Source organism: Manis pentadactyla, chromosome 12, assembly GCF_030020395.1.
Source record: "Manis pentadactyla isolate mManPen7 chromosome 12, mManPen7.hap1, whole genome shotgun sequence".
Taxonomy (NCBI): Eukaryota; Metazoa; Chordata; class Mammalia; order Pholidota; family Manidae; genus Manis; species Manis pentadactyla.
The window spans coordinates 62,138,903-62,160,520 of NC_080030.1; the positions used below are offsets into that span (position 1 = coordinate 62,138,903).

At 34.5% G+C, this 21,618-nt stretch overlaps 1 protein-coding gene across 1 annotated transcript in view; it reads left to right on the forward strand.

Moving 5' to 3' along the window:
- The first annotated feature begins 11,047 nt into the window (after positions 1–11,047).
- Positions 11,048–21,618, forward strand: part of THEMIS (thymocyte selection associated) — a 161,628-nt gene continuing 151,057 nt past the window's right edge. The window contains exon 1 of the mRNA XM_036903853.2: positions 11,048–11,321. Coding sequence (XP_036759748.1) covers positions 11,231–11,321 — 91 coding nt within the window. The 5' untranslated portion in view covers positions 11,048–11,230. The remainder of the gene's footprint in view (positions 11,322–21,618) is intronic.

The window sequence follows — 21,618 nt, forward strand, 5'->3', positions numbered from 1 at the left end:
TGCTGAGTAAAATAAGCTAGATACTGAAAGATAAATATCATCTAACTTTTATGTGGGATCCAAAAAAAATTTGAACTCACAGAACAGAGTAGAAGGATGGTTACCAGAGGCTGGGAGGTGGGGTAAAAGGGAGATATTGATCAAAGAGTGCAAACTTTCAGTTACAAGATAAATAACTTCTGGAGACCTAATGTACAGCATGGGGACTATAGTTATAATAACATATTGTATACTTAAAATTTTCTAAGAGAGTAGATCTCAAGTGTTACCACTACAGGCATGAAATGGTAACTATTTGATGTGATGGATATGATTGTGGCGGTCATAATGACTGCAGTAATCATTACATCATGTATAAATATTTCTTCAAATATAACATTGTACACCTTAAATTTTTATTTCCCAAACATACTTCAATAAATCCCCCAAAATAATATGGACTTGATTCAAAAAATGGTTCAAAACCAACAGTTAGCAGTTCTTTGTGTTCACTGGTTGTACATAAAATCTAAAGTTAAACTGTGTTTCAAATCAATTGCTCTCTGACAACCTGGATAATGTACATTTATCAAATATTGTACTTGGACTTTTATCTGTAATACCACTTTATATCAAACAAAATAGGATTTTGTAGAGGACATATAGTTATGTTTTGACTCAAAATTCCTTTCCTTTCTTAAATTCTATTATATGAAATGATACATAGCAGAAGAGATTCATGCTATAAGGATTTACAAAGTGAAAAGAAGAGGGAATACTGTAAGTTTTTCTTAGTATCTTCCCATACATGCCCTTGTGGGAATGGTAGTATAAGATTTAACTTCTGCCATTTCTCTGCAGTATTCAGTAAGGACTTTGAGAGCAATATTTTCTCCAGATTAAGTGCTAGGAAACACACAGTCCTTGATTGTCATTACCAATTCGATACTGGTAGTCTAAAAATATAGTACATGTGACTAAATTCTAAGGTATGAGCTATAAAATCTTACTCAGGAGAAAAATATTGAGCTTTTTTATGTGGTTAATATTTACTTCAAGTACAGGTTAAATAATGCTTTGGGGATTAAAAGCCTGAATGATAGCCCTACTTCAACTGAGAAGTCAGTCAGTGAGACAAATGCCTTAGCATTACAAAGTCTGCTCATGACTTTATTCTGTCTGCCTGAGGAAAAGAAGAGGAGGATGGAGGCAAAACTAGCCTGATTCAGTTTTATATTTTTCAATTAAATATGTAATGGGTGACAAACTAAACTCAAAATGGAGTCGGCCTGCCTAAGGGGAACAACTGAAATGGAGCTGGGGGGCCATTAAGGTCACGGGATCTGTACACATTGGCAGCCTCATGTCAGGAGAACGCCAGCCACAGCCATCTGCCAAATGGCGTTCCTGAGACCACTGTCACAGACTTACATACACACTTGCCTGCGTTGGGTTATAGCAACCAACCAGAAACTGAATAACGTGCAAACTTCTCTGCCAGCTGCAGCGCAGCACAAAACACTCACGACAACTTATATAAATGAATTAACTTCCTGCTGTTCACCTCGCAAAACCCTCAATTTTGTCAGCAATTCAGAGGAAAACGTGTGTCTCTAGGATCTCAATTCCTAAGGCTCTAAATAAAGGCAACTTGCATTACAGCTTTGCTTTTCTTTGGTTGACAGATACAACAAATATGTGAAGGCCATTCAGTTTTTGATTCTAGAAAATATTTCTTAGCACAATGCTTGAAGGCATGAAGTGCATGTAGTTAAATTAGATACAGATCCTTCCCTTGGTATTTTTAATCTAAAAACAGAAAAAAAAACATGCAAAAGGTGACATAATAAGAGATGTTGAGGTAGTGAGACTTCGAAGAAAGAAGAAATAATTTAAAAAATGGTTTAAAGATCAGAAAAGTGTTCATTGAGGTAAAAGAATCAGACCTGGAATTTAAAGGTGAGTGTAGGAGACATTATTTTTTCCATCCAGTATCTATCTGCCTTTTTCTGAGAAATCACTTACTGCTTCACTCTCCATCCAGGTGTTTTATGTCCAGTGTCAGAATGGTCCAGTGACCTAACCTGGACAGTCAGAACATTATAGTCACCTGGCCACTGAGGTTGTTCAGGGATAGATGAATTCAATCAGACTGCTGAAAAAGGCATACAATACAATCTTTATATCTCTTTCCCTCTTCCCCATGATGTTTGTAGTATCCTAATTTTTGTGTTTTTTATTCCTTTGCTTATATTACTATATATTAATTGACATACACTTTTCCTGTTAAATGTAATTACTGTATTTGTATTATTTTGTGATCCCTTTTATTCTTGTTATGAGATACACCCATGTTGATGTATACAGTTGTATATCATTTGTTTTTCACTCTGCATAGTGTTCCATTGTAGGGATAGGCCCTGATGTACTTACTCATTCTGCTGTTGTTTTGGATTATTTTAGGTTTTTCTTTTCCAATTTTCATATGTATTCATAAGCTAACGTGCATTTTAATACTTCCACACAGCAAAACATAATTATTAACCTGGAATTTAATACTCATATGTATTCTTCTATAATTTAGAAGAGATAATTAGGCATCTCACCCCTAAGTAATACAGAGCTTATACAAGTGATGATTGCCAAGAAATTCCAGTATATAATTCAGACTGTGATGAAAGAATCTAACTATAATTTCTTATAATATATATTCTTGTGTGTAGTTGTTATATAACTATATTGTGTATTAATGTATAAAAGTATGATAAAAGGAGTTGCAGAAAAAGAGCTGCTAACCTAAGTAAATGTGGAAATGACTGAAAACTATAAGACTAAAGACAAAAACAGCCATAATAAGTGTTGTAGTCTAATTGATAAAAATTGTTTCTTACAAAGTTACCATATATGGGTTAACACTGTGAAACCTCTGTACGTGGGACTGAACAAACAAGTAACTGAATGGCACTCGGTGGGAGATAGATTTCTCATTGTTAGAGTGGAAGGTTACAGACAAGCAGGCAGAGAAGGCTAGATGAATAATGTAGTACTGGACTGGAGTTGGAGACATCAGGATAAACTCATGTTTAGCTGAATGTGGTTACAAACAGACACACAGGGAAATAGTATAGCTACATGTGTATACAATGGTCAAAGCTGGAACAATTTGAACTACAAAATAAAAAATGTAGCATTAGATTATAACCCAAGTAGAAAATCAATATTCATTAATCCATATGACATAAATATGTGATTGAATAAATAAGTGCAGAAGACACAAACCTTTTATTCAGCAGAAGTCCAAATTATTTATGTAGATATTCCTCCCTTAAAAAGATGGGGCATAAATGACCACACCTTAAGTGTAGACTATGCTTAATTACTTGCTTCCAAATAAATTGTATGAAATAAGGCCAATGTAAATTTACTGTGGAAAAACCTGATAACACTACATTAGGTGATTAAAGTTAGAATCACAAATGACAAGTCATGTTCATAGCATATGCCTGGATATGATAGAATAAGAATAGTACTTAACCTCTGTGATCTTTCTCCACAAACCTATAACCTCAGTCTAACCATGAGAAAAACATCAGACAAACCCAAATTGAAGGACATTCTACAAAACACCTGACCAGTACTCATCAAATTGTAAGGTCATCAAAAACAAGGAATGTCTGGGAAACTGTCATAGACCAGAGGAACTTACAGAGACGTGGGGACTAAATTTGATGGGGTATCTCAGATGGAATTCTGCAAGAAGTCTTAAAATTCTAATGAAGTGTGGAGATTAGTTAATTATCTTTCAATACTGGTTTCTAACACGTGACAAGTGCACCATAGTAATGTAAAGCTTTAATAGGGAAAATGAGGGTGGGTGGACAGGAAATCTCTCTACTATCTTTGCAACTTTTCTGTAAATCCATAGCCTATTCATAAATGATTGAAATATTTAAAAATAATAGTTGCTCCACTTTCTAAGCTCCACTTCCAATTTGAAGTCCTCTAATGATCTTCTTTGAGGCATGGGAATAGCAGGAACAAGTTCCCTAATGCCTTATTATTTTCAGACTTTTTTATTCTGAGAACAGTGTTTCAGGAAACTAATAGATAAAAATATTAAATTACTTCTGAATACATACCAACGAAAAACAAATACATAATATGGTTGTAAACTGTTGATGATATCAAGAATTTTCTTCCCGAAAAAAAAAACTCTTGGAGATCAATTCATTATCCCTATGAATGAAATAAATACATCTTCTAAAACAATGAGCTCAAACTGATGAGGTTGGCTGCAACACTCTCAGAGTTATATTGGAAAACATAGTCACTGAGAAGGTAATTTGAGCTATGACTATAAATCTTTGTGAAAAATCGTCATCTATAACAAGCCTGTTACCTTATTTATTTTTAGCTATTTCATGTATACAAAAAAAAAGATAAAAGAAATTGGATGCACTAGAAAGTAATGAAATCTAAAGTTATTCTTTTTGTATAAAGTGAATTTGTAAACCTTTCCAACTGCTGCTCTTTCAAGCTTTTTCTTTGAGATTTTTACTTGGTAGGGGTTGGGGGTCAGAGGATGTAGTTTCTCAACAAACTAGATTTTTTCCAAAAGTAACTCCTGCCCCATGTTTTCTTATCACTAGATCCATAACTTTCCAACTTTGAAAATGATCAAATTGCATATCACGGGCTTTTTTTGTAAAGTATGGGAGCTTTGAGAAACATAATGGCCTCAGCCATGTATGTATTACCTATCAGCCGAGTGAGCAAACTGTATTCTTCAGTTATTAAAATAGTTTAAGAAATAGGAATCCTGACCAAGTTGTATCACTCCCCCTTCTCTTTAGCATATATATATATATATAAAAGTATGTACATGTATTTATATTATATATGATATATTGTATTATATGTTAGTACTTATATTACATATGTATTGTTAGTATAATTTTCATATATAAGATTTCTGTTTATATATATGTAGTTTCTTATGTTGGTCATTTTATATTTGTGTTTTCATTTTTGTTGCTATCTCCATCACTTTTCCATAATCAATTTGCTATTGATATTACAGTTTTGATCACCTGGTGGCTGTCCCAGCCTAATTCAGTCCAGTTGTATTAGGTGAAAAAAAAAATATATATATATATACATATATATATCTGTAAGGCTAAGTAAAGGTCTGACGTGGGTTAGAAAAACACATACCCTAATACAATATTCCAAATTTGACAATTTACATTTAACATACATTTTAATATTTTATTTTTATATTACAATTTATATTTAATGTATTCCTTATTTTTAGGTCTGGAAGTGAAAAGGAAAACCTTGATTTTTTGACAAGGTTGAGAACTTATCAGTGTTTTATTTGTAATGAAAAATTATTTTAAGAAATTTAAAATTTATTTTTACTAATGCTTAGGACTTAGTTTTTTCTCAGAGACTCTAAGATGTTACTGTGAAATGTAAGTGACATCACTGATTATCTTTCAGATATAACAATTGTGAAAAAGAGAAAGTGTGAAAAAGAGAAAATAAATATTAAAACGAGGATATGCTTTCTACAAGCATATTGCAGTTATGTTTTACATAATACTATATAAACATCACAAGAAAATGTTAACATTAGATCAAGAAATGCCACCATTTGGAGAGAGAACAGGAATTTCTTTTATGAGGGAAGAGGTTTTATTCTCAATCAGTCATTATGGTTCTTAGGGAATGGACTGAGTTCTACAGCAAGGGAAACCATTAGCACAGGATTCATACAATGCCAACATTCATATCATTCCTCCTTGCTATATTCACATTTCAACAGGTGCCCCTGCTTGGCATTATCTGGTAAAGCAGAGCCCCTTGCAAAAACCACATCCTTTTGAGTAAAGCTTCTATAAGATGACCAGGCTTAGCTTCCTAACTGCCTCTTACACTTTATGATTAACCTCAGGAATACTCTCCACAGGGAAATCCATTCTTAACTATTCAGGTCCCTGGGTTGGGTGACTTTCCCGTGTGTCCCCATAAAGTAGCCTGGTCATCTCTATTGAGAATTGGACACAAGCATACCTTGGAGATGTTATGGGTTCAGTTCCAGACCACTCCAATAAAATGAATATCACAATAAAGTGAGTCAGATGGATTATTTGGTTTCCCAGTGCATATAATAATTATATTTACACTATACTGTAGTCTAGGCAATAGTGTTATGTAAAAATAAAATGTACATGCTTTAATTTAACAAAATGAATGCTAAAAACATGCTAACCATCATCTGATCTTCCAGCAAGTCATGATCTTTTTGTTGGTGGGTCTTGACTCCATGTTGAGAACTGCTGACTGATCAGAATGGAGGCTATCTGAAGGCTGGGGTGGCTGCGGCAAACTTCTTGAAAGAAGACAGCAATGAAGTTTGCCACATCAATGGACTCTTCCTTTCATGAATAATTTCTCCGTAACATGCAATGCAGTTTCATAGTATTTTACCCACAGTAGAACTTTCAAAATTAGAATCCTTTCAATGCTGTTGCTGCTCTATCGATGAAGTCTATGTAATATTCTGGATCCTGTGTAATCATTTCATCTATCTTCACTGCATCTGAGTAGGTTCCACCTCAAGGAACCACTTTCTTTGCTCATCATAAGAAACAACTTCTCATCCATTCAAATATTATCATGAGATTATAACAATCCAGGCGCATCTCAGGGTCCACTTCTAATTCCAGTTCTCTTGTTATTTCCACCACACCTGCAGTTAATTCCTCCACTGAAGTCTTGAAACTGTCAAGGTCATCCATGAGGACTGGAATCAGCTTCTTCCAAACTGCTGCTCATGTTGGTATTTTGACCTCTTCCCATGAGTCATAAATGTGTTTAATGGCAACTAGAATGGTAAATCTTCAGCAGGTTTTCAATTAAATTTGCTCAGCTCCATCAGAGGAAACACTATCTATGGCAGCTATAGCCTTATGAAATATATTTCTTAAATAATAAGACTTGAAAGTCAGAATTATTCCTAGATCCATGGGCTACAGAATAGATGTTCTGTTAGCAGGCATGAAAAGAACATGAATCTTGTATATCTCCATCAGACTCTTGGGTGACTAGGTGCATTGTCAATGAGCAGTCATATTTTGAAATGAGTCTTTTTTTTTCCTGAGCAGATCTCAACTCAGATTCTAAGCAGGCTTAAAATATTCAGTAAACCATGTTGTAAACAGATGTGCTGTTATCTGGGCTTTATTGCTCCATTTATAGAGCACAGGCCACATAGATTTAGCACAAATCTTGAGTGCCCCCGAATTTTAATTATCTTTACTAGATCTTCTGGATAATTTATTGAAGCTTCTACATCAGCACTTGTTGCCTAACTTTGCAGTTTGCTGTTATGCAGATGGCTTCTCGCCTTAAACCTCACGAACCGACCTCTGCTAGTCACAAATTTTTCTTCTGCAGTTTCCTTACTTTTCTCAGCCTCCAGGATTAAAGAGAGTTGGGCTTTGGCTTATAGAAATGCCTCTTGAACTCTCTCCATATCAGCAATAATGCTGTTTTTCTTTCTTACCATTTGTATGTTCACTGGAATTGCACTTTTCATTTCCTTCAGAACTCTTTACTTTCCATTCACAATTTGGCTGTTCACATATATTTTAAATTCCTTAAATTATTATATTGTACAATCAATATTTATTCAACTTACCCATATATTTACCCTCTAAATTATGTATTTACCCTCTAAATTCCTTCTTGCATTTTGACTTTCTGTATGGGATCATCTTCATTTTGTCTGAAACACACCTTTTAGAACTTCCTTTAGTGCTGGTCTACTAGGCCAAATTTTCTTAGTTTCTGTTTGACTACAAATGTCTATATTTTGCCTTTACTTATGTAGCTTGTTTCCTCTGAATATAGAATGATTTACTTTTGCTTTTGTTTGGCAGCTAATATGGGGGCAGATCACCTTAATCCAATCAGGGATTGAGCTGATTTAATCTGGGCTTCAGTATTTGTAAGGCCTGTTCTATTTACAGCCAACCCTTTCTCTTAGAGATCAGTCTTCAGGGCCTCCAGGGAGAGCGCGTGGCATTTCCTGGAGCTCCTCCCACCTCCTTGGCGAGCCATGCCTTCCCTGAAACATGAGACTGGTGAAAAGCACTGCCTGGTTTCTTCAATTTCTTACCAATCACTTTCCAACTGCTGTCTCATACAATCAACCCAGGACTGCTTTTGAATGGGCAAACCCTGAAGGAGAAAAGTGGTGCTAAACAACTCATTTCTCTGAGTTTCCCTGGGTGCCTTGCTAGCCCCAAATTCTAAAGATTGTCTCCCAAGCTATATGAAACTGCTAATAACTTAGCTTCTCTCCTTAACCACTACTTTTGCTCTTCTCTTTACCCTCTCTCTTGGTGCCAATTGCTAATCCACAAATGCCTCGAGGCGAAAAAAAATGTAGAGTATTGGATTCGTCTCATTGTGTTTCTTTGCTTTTCAGGATCTTGGCCTCTCAAGTCCCAACTGCCCTGATAGCTCTCTTGTTCCTTAAAACAGATTTTTTAAAAATCATCTACCTTTCTAATTGCTCTTGGTAGGACACTTGGTCAGATACAAGCTCATAGCCAGAAGCAGAAGTCCGTGGATATATATATATATTTTGGCATATTGATCAATAAGCACTCTTGGTGCACCCAGGATATCAATTCTTAATTTGAGGTATGTGCTTTTCTTTTTTTTCTATTCTATTATAGCTCCTTTTTGATTTATAGAAGTATTTTATATGTCCATTGTCAAATCTATTAGCACTCGCCTTTATTTCTCTTAATGCTTAGAAAAAGTTCTTTCTTTACTCTTGTCATTTTTTCATTTTTTCCTTTGCTTGATTTTTTATTTCCATTTAATTTTAAATGTATCTGAATTGAATGTCATTGTATGGAATCCTAGGGATCTTTCATTTTAAAAATTATCTAGTAACTATTCTTTGAATAAAACATTCTTCTCTCCTGCTTTGAAATTTCACCTTTTTCATATCGTAAATTATTATTTATAGCCCAGTTTGTTTCTGAGCTCTCGTTAATCTGTCTAGTATTACCTCTGTAATCTGCTGTTTCGGTGGTTGAATTTAAATCATTTTATCACCCAGTGCTTCAAGTACCTTCTCAACACTGTTATTTGTCCATTTTACCTTGGCTTTCATGTCAGGATTTCTTTAGCTAAAGTGTCAGCCTGATTATGATCTGGAAGAAAGCAGCAGCCGTGGAGGCCCAGAGCAGGAACAGGGGGAGTGCTCTTGAGCTTGCTACACAGAGGGCTGGAGGGGTTTGGAGACTGGAGGTGGCACTGCCCGTTATGTAGCCTTCTGTTGGCGGAAGCTGCAGAATGGTAGTGTCATTAACGAAGATTAGGAATATAAGAGAGTTAGATTGTAACAGAAATCTAGGGACATCTGTTGAAAGAGCAGAAGCCGGGGTAGCTTAGATAACTAAGAAATTGGTGATATTTTGAAAAGGCTTCTTTGGATAGTAGCATAGAAAGTTGACTAGGAAAAATTTTTTTTTTTAGATCAAGTGAAATATTAGGCATCAATTGAAATTTGCTGGGGACACCAATTTAACAGAGGTATTATTTTTAAGGAGGAGTCCACAGCAGCCTTTTTCATATATTCTACCATGTGAGATATGCTGTTAGGCTGTAAGCAGTGTTTGCAGCCATCCCATCTAGGAGCCTGAGCTGTGGAGGGGAGGACTATAGAAGGCTGACTGATCAAGTTGGGGAGACTTTTGAGCATAGAAGTTGCAAGTGATGAGGAAGTACAAGCTACTGGTGAAAAACTATTAACATGACTTCATACATTCTAGCTTTGTAAAGAAGGAAATGAAGCCAGGCAGATTATTCCAAGCATCAAATATGATTATAGGAGCTCAAAGAGTTTTGGAAACTCTACGTTAAAATAAGGCAGTGCTTCTCATCATTTATGAGAAGGATCTGGTGGAGACGGGGTCACCCCTGGCACTCCCTGTCTGGCTCTGCTCTCTGCAGCCTAAGGCTAAAACACTTTCTAGGCAGGGAGCCTGGAGTCCAACTTACAAGGAGAAGCAGCTTCCTAGGATCTTTCACCTATGTCTAGACCAACCAGTCTTCTTTTAGATTTAAAGAGACTTAGAAAATATCACTTTGAGCTGTATACACTAGCTCCAGAGCAGTGGTTCAGCTAAATACAAAGTGTAGAGGGGAGAGGATTTTAAGAGCTTTGTTTTCGCAAGGCTTCTCTTGCTTCCTTTGACTTTGGGCATTTCCCCCTCTAAATTTGGACCACAGAATCAGAGCTGTAGAAAATTAACCTGGGAAGATTAAGTTGTACAATTTATTTGACTTCTACTTTCTCTCCATTTAATAAATGAGACAAATGAGGAACGGAGGACACAAAGCTGAAGTCACGCGTAAATCAAAAGCAGAGCAAAACCCAGGAAACCCTTTCGTAACAACAGACTTAGATACTTTCACTATAACATGGTGATTAGAAAATTCATATTAACTTAGTGGATTAATGTACCGCCTCACTTTGCACATTGCACCCCTCCCCCACCCTTCCTGAAGATTCGGCAACATTTTTAATGTGGAAGAAAGAATAGACAGTGCTTTCAATCTCCTCTCTTCAGAGCACCAAATTTCTGCAAAGAACTGACACAAAGCCCTTCCATAACCAAATTTAATATGAAAACACTGAGTATGCAAATAAGGCAAGAAAGCCAAACTTAAGAAACTAACTAAAGAGATAAAGAATTAGCATGGTGCCTTTTTTAAGATTAGATTTCAGTCCTGTATTCCTGTTCTTTTCTGGTTCACAAGCCACAAGCCACTCTGACTCCAAAGAGCCTGGCCCCTGCTGTTTATCGACGCACACCTGGACTGGCAATGGACAGAGGGAGCTACTTGTCAATTCTCATTTTGTTGGTAGCAACTGTTCAGATGTGCTCACCCCACCTCCATCCTGTTCTACTGCAGTGTCAGAAGGAAATGAAGCCACAGTGAGAACAAAGAGAGCTGTAAAACGCTTTGTCCGCTGCCCCCTCCCTCCTTCTTCAAAGTCCTCCCCACAGAGAGCTGCTCCGCTGCAGCTGGGCTCTGGTGTGACATCCCTGCCTGCCCCAGGGAGGAATGACGAGCAAGGACTGTGCTTGCAGACCAGTGACACTCAGAAGCCACAAGCTTCTGTAAGTACCAGGTCTGCACAGGGACCCAAGTCAGAGCAATGGCATTGTCACTGGAAGAATTCGTCCACTCCCTTGACCTCCGGACCCTCCCCAGGGTCCTGGAGATCCAGTCAGGCATCTATTTTGAAGGTAGGTAAGCACCTTCCTATCCCTTGGCTGGCTCAAAAGTGTTTATAAGGTTCTTGGGAATTGCAGAGGGAAGTTTTAATAGAAAATATGAGTTATGTTAAAGGAAAGTCGATTGTAAAAGAGAGAAAGTAATTATCTGATGAATGAACAATACCCTGGTGTGCTGGAGAAGGGAGGAACTGGACAGAGGTGGATAGGGACAAGAAATTGAATGAAGCCCCTGGAGTTTTTTGTAAGCCTTCACATAGTTCAGCATGAACGGTGTATAATTTCTTTGAAATTGTTTGTAATCCAAGAGCTGAAAGTTGTCCATATTTATGTTTCTTGAATATAAAAAATAAAATGTAGTTTTTCTAAAACAGAAGCAACTATTAAAAGCACAGTCTTTAGGAAAAAAAGCTCACCAAACTCTTAGCCACTTCTCAATGTTGCTTATGTTAACACTTCTCTTACTCTTTCTATAGTGGCCTAACTTCTAATTCCTTAAATAATGACATTCTTATTTGAAGGCATTGAAATTAAAGTCTTCGAATCACAAGATAATTTTTAAGGATCTAAGTTGAAAAGTCAAAATTCAATTGAGATTATTAAATAAGCTATTATGTTTTGATGTAATGTTTATTTTTGTAAAAGAACATTAAAGCCTACAACATATACCCCATAATCTTTAAGCAGTTAGTTTGAGTACATGTAAGACAAAGTCATTTTCTAGGCAAATATATCTTTCTGGTCATAATAGAGGTAGAACTGAGGCAGTAGAAGAATAGATCCAGACAAACTACTGGGAAAATGACTTAAAGAACTGTTGGTAAGAAAATCTTCTCCATTCATAGACAAAAGAATGTTTTAGATATTATATTATAAAATAAAGCAAAGATTGACAAATGTCAGTATTAGTTCATACACACAGGCACACACAGGCACACACACCTGCTGGTGCATGCTGTCATCAGATTAGTAGATAGTTTTGTTAAATTCATTTTTTTATTATAATTTGGAATTAGACCATATTTTTGCATGTATACAATATTACAAAATATATCTTTGTTCCTAAACTAACCCCAAATCATTTTTTGTTTCATGGTGTGCTTTGAGGCTTTGCATAAGAAGTCTTTCTTCATGTCCTGGTTATAAAGGTATTTTTTCTATATCGTTTTGTATCAACTTTACAGTTTCATATTTCACATTTAGCTTTTAATCCATGTGGAGGACACTTTGCTGTGAGATGTAGAGTGATCCAATTTTAGCTTTTTTTAATATAATAGACCTGATTTTCCAATACCATTTACTGAACTAGCCATCCATTCTTCATTGATTTATGTTGCTACTTTAAAATCATATTATATGCTTACACTTTGATTAATCTGACTCCAAAATGTTTCCTCCATTTCATTAGTGTATTTTTTCTCAATTATACAAAAATCACTCTATTTTACAATTATAATTACAGAATAAGTGTTCAAGTTTAGTTCATATATAGACTTATCCCTAGTTTTTTACTCTTTTTTTCTAAGTTGACTTAGCTAGTCAGAGACCTTCCAAATATATTTTAAAGAAATCAACTGATTACTTAAGAGATCCAACTTTTTTTGTACTGGATTGCATTGATTTTATAGATCAACTTGGGAAGAATTGACATTTTTATAGCAAGTCTTACAAAAGAATATAATCTCTCTGCATGTTCAGACCATCTTCATCTTTTAGTACTTTACTACTATGTTTTACTTCAATTAAAAAAAAAGTGACACCTTGATGCGTTTTCACAAAGTAAGCACATTTATGCAACCATTACCCTGGTCAGGTAACAGAAAATTACAAATATTTGAAAGTCCTATCCTGTGCCCTTTCTCAGTTATTATCTACCATTCTCCCCAAAGGTCATCATTATCATGACTTTTGTCTGCTAATGAATTTTATATAAATGCAAAATCATAGTATGCATTCTTTTCTGGTTGGCATTTGTGTTCAACACTATCTTTGCAAAATTAATCCACGATGTTTCAACAATTTATTCATTTCAGTGCGTAAAAGTATTCCATTGGATCAATATACTACAATTTTTTAATACATTCTACTGCTAATGGGCATTTGGATTATTTCTAGTTTGGAGTTGCTACCAGTAACATTGTTATGAACACTTTTGAATATGTGTATTCTCATATATAGGAACTCATTTGGGTATATAAAATGGAATTGCCAAATATATAGTATGTGTATGCTCAACCTTGGTAGATAATGAAAAACAGTTTTCCTGAGTCATTATGCCAATATGTATACATTTCTTTTACACCAGCAGTATCTGAGAGTCATAATTAGCCCATGTCCTTGGCAACACTTGACCTTATTGGTTTTCATAATTTTAGTTATTCTGGTAAAAGCCTAGTGGTAGGTAGCCTCTGTTTTAATTATGTAAGAAAAGACATTATCATTGGGTTTTAAAGAATCTCTGCAAGGATTAACACATGCAGCCAAATTTGAGAAATACTACTGTAGAATAAGTTCTCCCAATTTCTTCTTCTTCTTTAAGTTTAGCAGCTTGAAATTCATACCCATTTTAGAATTAACTTACCAACTTTCAAAGATGTCCCCTTGCATTTTAATTGCCAGTGCTTTGGTTTGGAGAGAATTAGGAACATTTTAAATTAAGTCTTCTGATCCATGAACTTGGTATAGTTATGCAGTTATGTAGATCTCTTTGCATTTTATAATTATTTTTTGTGTGTGTGGAATTCTTACATTTCTTTTTTATGTTTATTCTTAATTATTCATTGTTTTTCATTCCATTATAAATGGTATCTTTGGAAGCTTTCATTTTCTCTTTGTTGCGCTTATTTAATTCTAAGAATATATCTTTAATTATTTTGATTTATTATGTACACATTCAGATTTCCATGAATATTGATTCGTCTTATTTCTTCTTTCCAGTGATTGCGCTTTGTTGTCCTTCAAAGCACTGAGTAGTGCTTCTAGTATAATACTGAATAAGAATAATGTTAAGAACCTCCTTGCCTGATTCACAAACAGAAAGTTTCAATAATTCATCTTTAAATACAATATTTGTTTTAAGTTAAAGGAATTTCTAATTATCTGATAGATTTTTTTGAAATCATGAATATACGAACAAATATTCTTTCTCTAAATTTTGTGACGGTAATTTTTTTTACATTGATTAATTTTTAAAATATTACAGCTTTTACTTGAATAAAAGTTTTTAGAATAAGACAAATTTGGTCATATAACAATGAATTTGGTTTACCAAATTTATTTTAGGATTTTTGTGTGTCTTTTAAGAAATAGAATTAGTATATAATTTTTATTGCTTATACTGTCCTAGTCAACTTTTTGTATTGAGCTATGTTGAACTTACAAAGCTTCTTGGATTGAGTCTTTTTCTATTCTTTGAAAGATGTAGTGCAAGTTTGATCTTATTTCTTTAAATACTTAGTGGAATTCCAAATGAAGCCATTCTGAGCTGGGATTTCTAATGTTGAAATGTTTTTAATTCTGAGTTCAATTTTTTAAATTGTAAATTCTTCTCATCTGTGAGTATAGTTTATTACATATTAAAAAACAAAAACAAAACAACAGAAAACCCATCTCCTAGCTCATGTGTTAGAATTTAATAAAATATCTCCATAGAGATCTGTATATCATAGCCTGTTCCTAGAATGCACACACACACACACACACACACACGTGTGTGTGTGTGTGTGTGTGTATGTATGTTGATGGATAATCATATTTCTTCTGTTTTCTCATTGGTTGTCACTGAAGTAGAGAAATGCAAGTAAATATTATCAGCAGTGTTGATGAATTCTCTTATTACTTCTAATAGTCTATCTTTTTCATTGTGTTGGTTTTCCTAAGTAGATATTGGTGTTATTTAGGAAATATCAAGAGTTGTGTCTTTTCCCTACTGTGTTATATAGGTATTTGTTTTTTCTTATCCTTATAGTGTAGGTCAGGGCCTTCAGTACTATCTGTACTATAAGCAATAATGTATAAGCAACTTCAGTACTATAAGCAATAATGAGAACCCTATCTTATTCCTTATCATAAGTAAAATGCACCTAAAATTCTTTCATTAAGTGTAATATTCTAAAATTGGTATTTAACCTTCTCTAAATTAAGGAAATTCCCATCTAATCCATGCTTTCTGAGTGTTTTCATAACAAATACTTATTGAACTTAATCAATACTCTTTCATCACTGATTAAGATAATAATGTGCTTCCCTTTCTTTAGTCTGTTAATGTTAAATTACCTTTAAACATATTTCAAGTTGAAGAATCCCTTCATATTATATATACATTCTTTAAATACAATGTAGGGCTTCATATCAAATTTAAGATTTTTGCATTTAATCATAATTGGAATGAGCTAATCAACTCATCTGTTGCAGACTCAAGAAAACAGTAGCTTCCTAAAAGGAGCTAAATAGATTTTGTTGTTTTCTATTTTCTGAGGTCATTTGCAAAAAAAATAAATAAAAAGTTTTAAACTCTTCCTTAAAGTTAGCAGTATTCTTCTATAACTATTAAATATAGAAATTTTTGGATGGATATCAGAATTTGGTTTTGTTAATATTCTTCACTGTTTTGCTTCTTTTATTGATTTCTGACTTGGTTTTCATTCTTGTCTTTTCTTGTTTCTCTCTTTGCTTCCTTGCTCCTTTTCCAGCTTCCCAGGTTGAATTGGCAGTTATTTTAAAACATTTTTTGATTCTTGATAAGTGTTTTTTTTTCTCTAAATACATCTATAACTTTTCCCCATGTATTTTGCCATGTAGTGTTTTCCCTATTACTTAGTTCAAAGTACAATTTATTCCCTTTCAGCTCAATAGTTATTTATTTTATTTATTTACCAAAAATATGGAATATCCTATAGATATTCTTTTCTTTTTAATTAACAATTTTATTCTATGTTAGAGAATAATAGTCTGTATCATACTGTTTCTTTGGAATTGAATGACACTTCCCTTGCTTTAAGGTATGAATCATGTTCTACTTTTTAAACATTTCATATGTGCTCAGGAATAGCATATGTTTTGTTTGGTCTAACATCTCTCTGTCTCTCTGTCTCTCTCTGTCTCTCTCTCTGTCTCTCTGTCTCTCTCTCTATATATATATGAAATAGCTTGAGTTTTTGTTTTGTTCAAATCTTGCTCTCATTGCTTATTTTTCTTTTTTGCTTTACTGATTATTTTCTGAGAAAGTTATGGGAAAAAATTCTTCATTAGTTGTTCACTTATCTAGTTCTCTCCTCACTTCTATCTGTTATTTCTTCACATTTTTGAGGTTGAGCTGGTGCATGAGCTTTGTTAATGAGGATTATACCTTCTTTATTATCATCCTTTTTCCTACAGGATTTTTTATTCATTAAGTTCTATTTTGTTAGAAAATAACATGACTACTCCAGTTTTCTTTTGGAATATCTTTTGCTAAGCATTTATTTCCAATATTTTGGTGTGTCTTACTTTAAGTGCAAGGAAACATACTCTTCATACTCTTGCTTCTCTGTGTATCAGTGTAGACAATGAAACCAGGTTTTGCCCACTTGGTGGTAAAGACTCCACAACAGGAGATTTGGGGCAAACCGCGTTATGAGGCAACCTGAGAAAGACTAACATGAAGTCATGTAAGGTTCTGTAGTACTGGACCGAGTGCTCCCAATTTACAACCACAATGATAATAAGCAACACAACACTCTCAGTAACACGTTGTTCAATGACTTATTAAATTGCCCTGTTCCATGAAGTATAGGACTATGGGTTATAAACTCAGGACTCTGCCTTTTGGCTGTTATCAGAGATGATTCTGTTATCTAGAACTGTCAACATTTGCTTTATTCCTCTCTTAAGAAAATTAGGCTTCATCATAACCTGAAGGTTGATGTGAAGATTAATTGAGTTATTTTATACCTGATACTTAGCAAAATGACTGGCCCATAGACATCTTGCAGTAAATCTTAACTACTATTATTATGATTACCATGACGTTGGTATATTATGAAGAAAACTGGTCAACCACTTCTAAAAAGTGAAACAAAACTAATTTGAATTCCATTATGGCTATATACACAAGATATAAAAGGCAGTTCATGTTCCAGAATCATATAAAGTATTTTTGTCATATTTACTCACAATAAAATGAAAATAAGCAGTAAATCACTCTTAATTACCTCTTCAGTCACCTATTAGATTCACAAAACCCAATGTAGGTATGAATGTGCAGAAATGAGGGGAGGCACAGTTAGTCAGTGTGTAAACTATTACAAACTTTCTAAATATCAATCAGGCAATATACATCAACAAATAACATGTGCATAAACATCTGACATCTGGAAATTAACTTGAAATATAACTACAGAGAAGCAAAAATAATGACTATAGTAGAGTGATCACAGCCACACGTTTTATAGATAGACATTAAGTGAGCCTCAGAATAGAATAGCTTACATAAATTACAATAATACATTATCAGGCATTATTCAAAAGACACAAGTAGGGGAAGATAGCAAAACCCCTACCTTATTGTAGCTTATTTTCCAGTGGATGAGAAAAATGTCAAACACATGACAGGGTTATAATATGTGCAAGGACCATGAAGAACTAAATAGAGAGTAAAGTGAGACAGACAGAAGAGATGATCTTTTGAGAGGGTGATCAAGGCAGATATCTCTGTTGAGATGAAATTTGAGTAGAGGCCAGAATGAACTGAGGAAATGAGCCGTGCATATATTTGGAAGAAAAACATTTCCTTCTGAGGACAGAGCGACCGCAAACTGTAAAACAGCTCTTTTCCTCTAGTTAAGAAACCAGGAGGAAATCAGTAGGATGAAGCAGAGCAATTGAGGGGAAGTATGAGGGCGGATGAGGCTGAGGACATGGGGAGGCACACATTTTGTAGGTCTGAAAGGACATAGCAATACATAATTTGGTACAGAATCAGGCTGGGGAAGCAGGTGGGAGGAGGTAAGGTGAGATGATCAGTGAAGGCCACTCTAAAAAGCTAATTTAGAAGCCAAGACCTGATTGTTGAGAAAGGATCAGCCAAGAAAAGACTTGTGAGATGATTGCTCTAAACGGAGTGAACAACTAGTGCAAACATCTGGAGACCAAAAGGAACTTAACCTGTTAGAGATGAGAAAAATCCTGTACCTTGAACATATAGAAGAAAGCAGAGAGTAAAGTCATATGAGAAGAATTTTAAGGAGTGGGCAAGAGCATTTCAAGGAGTTTGGATTTTATAAGAAATGCTGATGACCAGGTTGAGGCAGGAGACTGAAAGCACCTGAGTTGCCATTTCAGGAGAATCATTGGCTGCGTTGGGAGAACAGGCGTCAGTGAGGCAGAAGTGGAAGGAGACATACTAGGAGACCATGCACTAATCCAAAAGAGACATGGTGCCTTTATTTACTTTGAAGAGAAATGACCAATTCAGGATATACTTTGGAGATAGGAATGCCAGGACTTGCTCATGGACTTCATGTGGGTGTGAGGAAGGAGAACACCAGAGGACAAATGCAAGGAATTTTTACCTAAACCACTGGATAGATGTTTGTGCATTTGACAGAGTTGTGAAGACCAACGGAGGAAGAGCTTTGGTAAAGAAAACAAAAGTTCTGTTTCAGACACGTCAAATATAAATATATGTCATTTACTCAAGCGGAAATTTCAAGTAGATAATTGAAAAACCAGTCTTGGCCACAGAGTGAGCTCATAGCTGGAATGCTTTATTCATGACTTAATTGATCAGGACTTAATTTGATCACAAAACCTTGTTTCCAATAATAGCTCTTAAAAATATCTAATAAAGATCCAATATACACCATATATAATACATACTTGGAGCAAATTTATCATTAATGTTGGTGCCTATCAATTTATATGTGAAATAATCTTCATATTTTGGCAGTTTCTCTTTTAGATAGCAATTGCATCAGCTGATGACGTTTGTATTAGGAATAAAGTGTCATTCTGTCATTTTCTTCTTGATAGGCTCTGCAACCTTCAATTCTCAAGTGTCTTTAAAAGCATCCTAAAAACATATTGTCTATTTTGTGAGGACTATTTTAGATTATAAAAATTCTTAAATTGACTTAATTTGATACATAAAATCCAATATATGGAAGTATTGGAAATAAACACATTAGGACAATTCTTTCAACTCTCATTTTTTGGAATTGCGAATTATGTATGTTTTATGACCATCTGATGTAAGTCTCAATTAGAAATTGTAAACACACCGGTAAAGTTTAAAATTAAAGATTAGAAAACTTTTATATTTAATGCTAGTATAGTTTAATTTTCTTATTTGTTTTATGTAGAAATGAATATGAATTGAAGCTTTAATATGTTCTTCTCTAACCTCACGTCTTGTAATATTCTATGCAACGTGTAGGCCACAGGCCACTTTAGAGATCACTACTGGGAGAAAACACAAAATTTCTATCACAAATCCAGATTAAAGCACCAGGTAAACTAGCTGAAGAAAAATTGTGATATATATCATAGATAACTTGACCTATGTCATTGCATCATCTTCAATTCTTTGAAAGAACACTTTATAGACAAGAAAAAAAATTTCAAGAATAAAAAGAAAAGTGTTCATTTATTCAAATTTTCTCCCTTTTTCAAGTACATCATAGGATTGTAATTCTCAACTCTTTTGTAGCCACAGATTTGCACTGGCCAATGTAATGAGGGAAGAGCTAATGTGTATCATTTAGGGACACATGCTTTAAGAGCCTGTTCATAGTTTAACATATTTTATCCTGGTAGGCCATTTGAAAATGGAGCTTTCAACAGTCCTAAGTGACTATAATTATTCAAGACACTTCCTTACCAACCTGTAGTGCACATGTAATGGAATAAGAAATATACCTTGATTGCTTAAATTTCTAAGACTTTAAGGTTGGTTGTTATTTCAGCATAACCTAAACTTTCCTGATGAATATCCATTATATTTATTATGACTGGAGCTGCACTAATGATAAATTTAAAAATTTAGACATCAGACATATTCTGATGAGAGTCATAAAATGCCAGAAAAGTTACTTGGTAATAATGGTACTGAATGTTCATGGGAAACTGATTTAACCAATCTGTATTAGGAAACATTACCTGTTGTTCCTTTGACTACTCTCCATATTACTAATGTTACAAAGAAGTAAAACTGTCACTATTGGCAGATGACATGATACTATATAGAAGTCTGAAGACTCCACCAAAAACCTATTAGAGCTAATAACTGGATTCAGCAAAGTTGCAGTTATGCACCCTGACTTCAAGCTATACTACAAAGCTACAGTAATCAAAGCAATGTGATACTGGCACAAGAACACAGACCCACAGATCAATGGAACAGAATAGAGAGCCCAGATATAAATCCACACATCTTTGGTCAATTAATATATGATAAAGGAGCCATTAATGTACAATGGGGAAATAACAGTCTCTTCAATAACTGGTGTTGGGAAAACTGGACAGCTACATGCAAGAGAGTGAAACTAGATTACTGTCTAACTTTATATACAAAAGTGTATAAAACTCTTAGAAGAAAATATAGGCAAAAATCTCTTGAACATAAATATGAGAAATATTTTCCTGGACACATCTCCAAGAAATACAAAATAAAAAATAATGAAGGGGACTACATCAAACTAAAAAACTTCTGTACAGCAAAGAATGCAATCAACACATCAAAAAGACACCCTACAATATGTGAGAATATATTCATAAATGATTTATCTGATAAGGGGTTAACATTCAAAATATATAAAGAACTCATAAGACTCAACACCAAAAAAACAAATAACTGAATTAAAACAATGGGTGGAGGACCTGAACATTTTTTCCAAAAAGGAAATAGAGTTGCCAACAGGCACATGAAAATGTGCTCCTCACTAATCATCAGGGGAATGCAAATCCAAACCACAATAAAATATCACTTCATACCAGTTAGAATGGCCACCATTCAAAAGACAAGAAATAACAAGTGTTAGCATGGATGGGGAGAAACCCTCCTATACTGTTGGTGAGAATGAAACTGGTGCAGCTATTGTGGAAAGCAGCATGGAGGCTCCTAAAAAAACTAAAAATAGAAATACTATTTGATCCAATAGTTCCATTTCTACGAATTTACCCAAAGAAAACAAAATCCCTGATACAAAGAGATATAGGCACCCTTATGTTTATTGCTGTATTATTTACAGTAGCCAAGATATGGAAGCAACCAAAGTGTCCATTAGTAGATGAATAGATAAAGAAGAGGTGGTGCATATATACTGTTGCACCA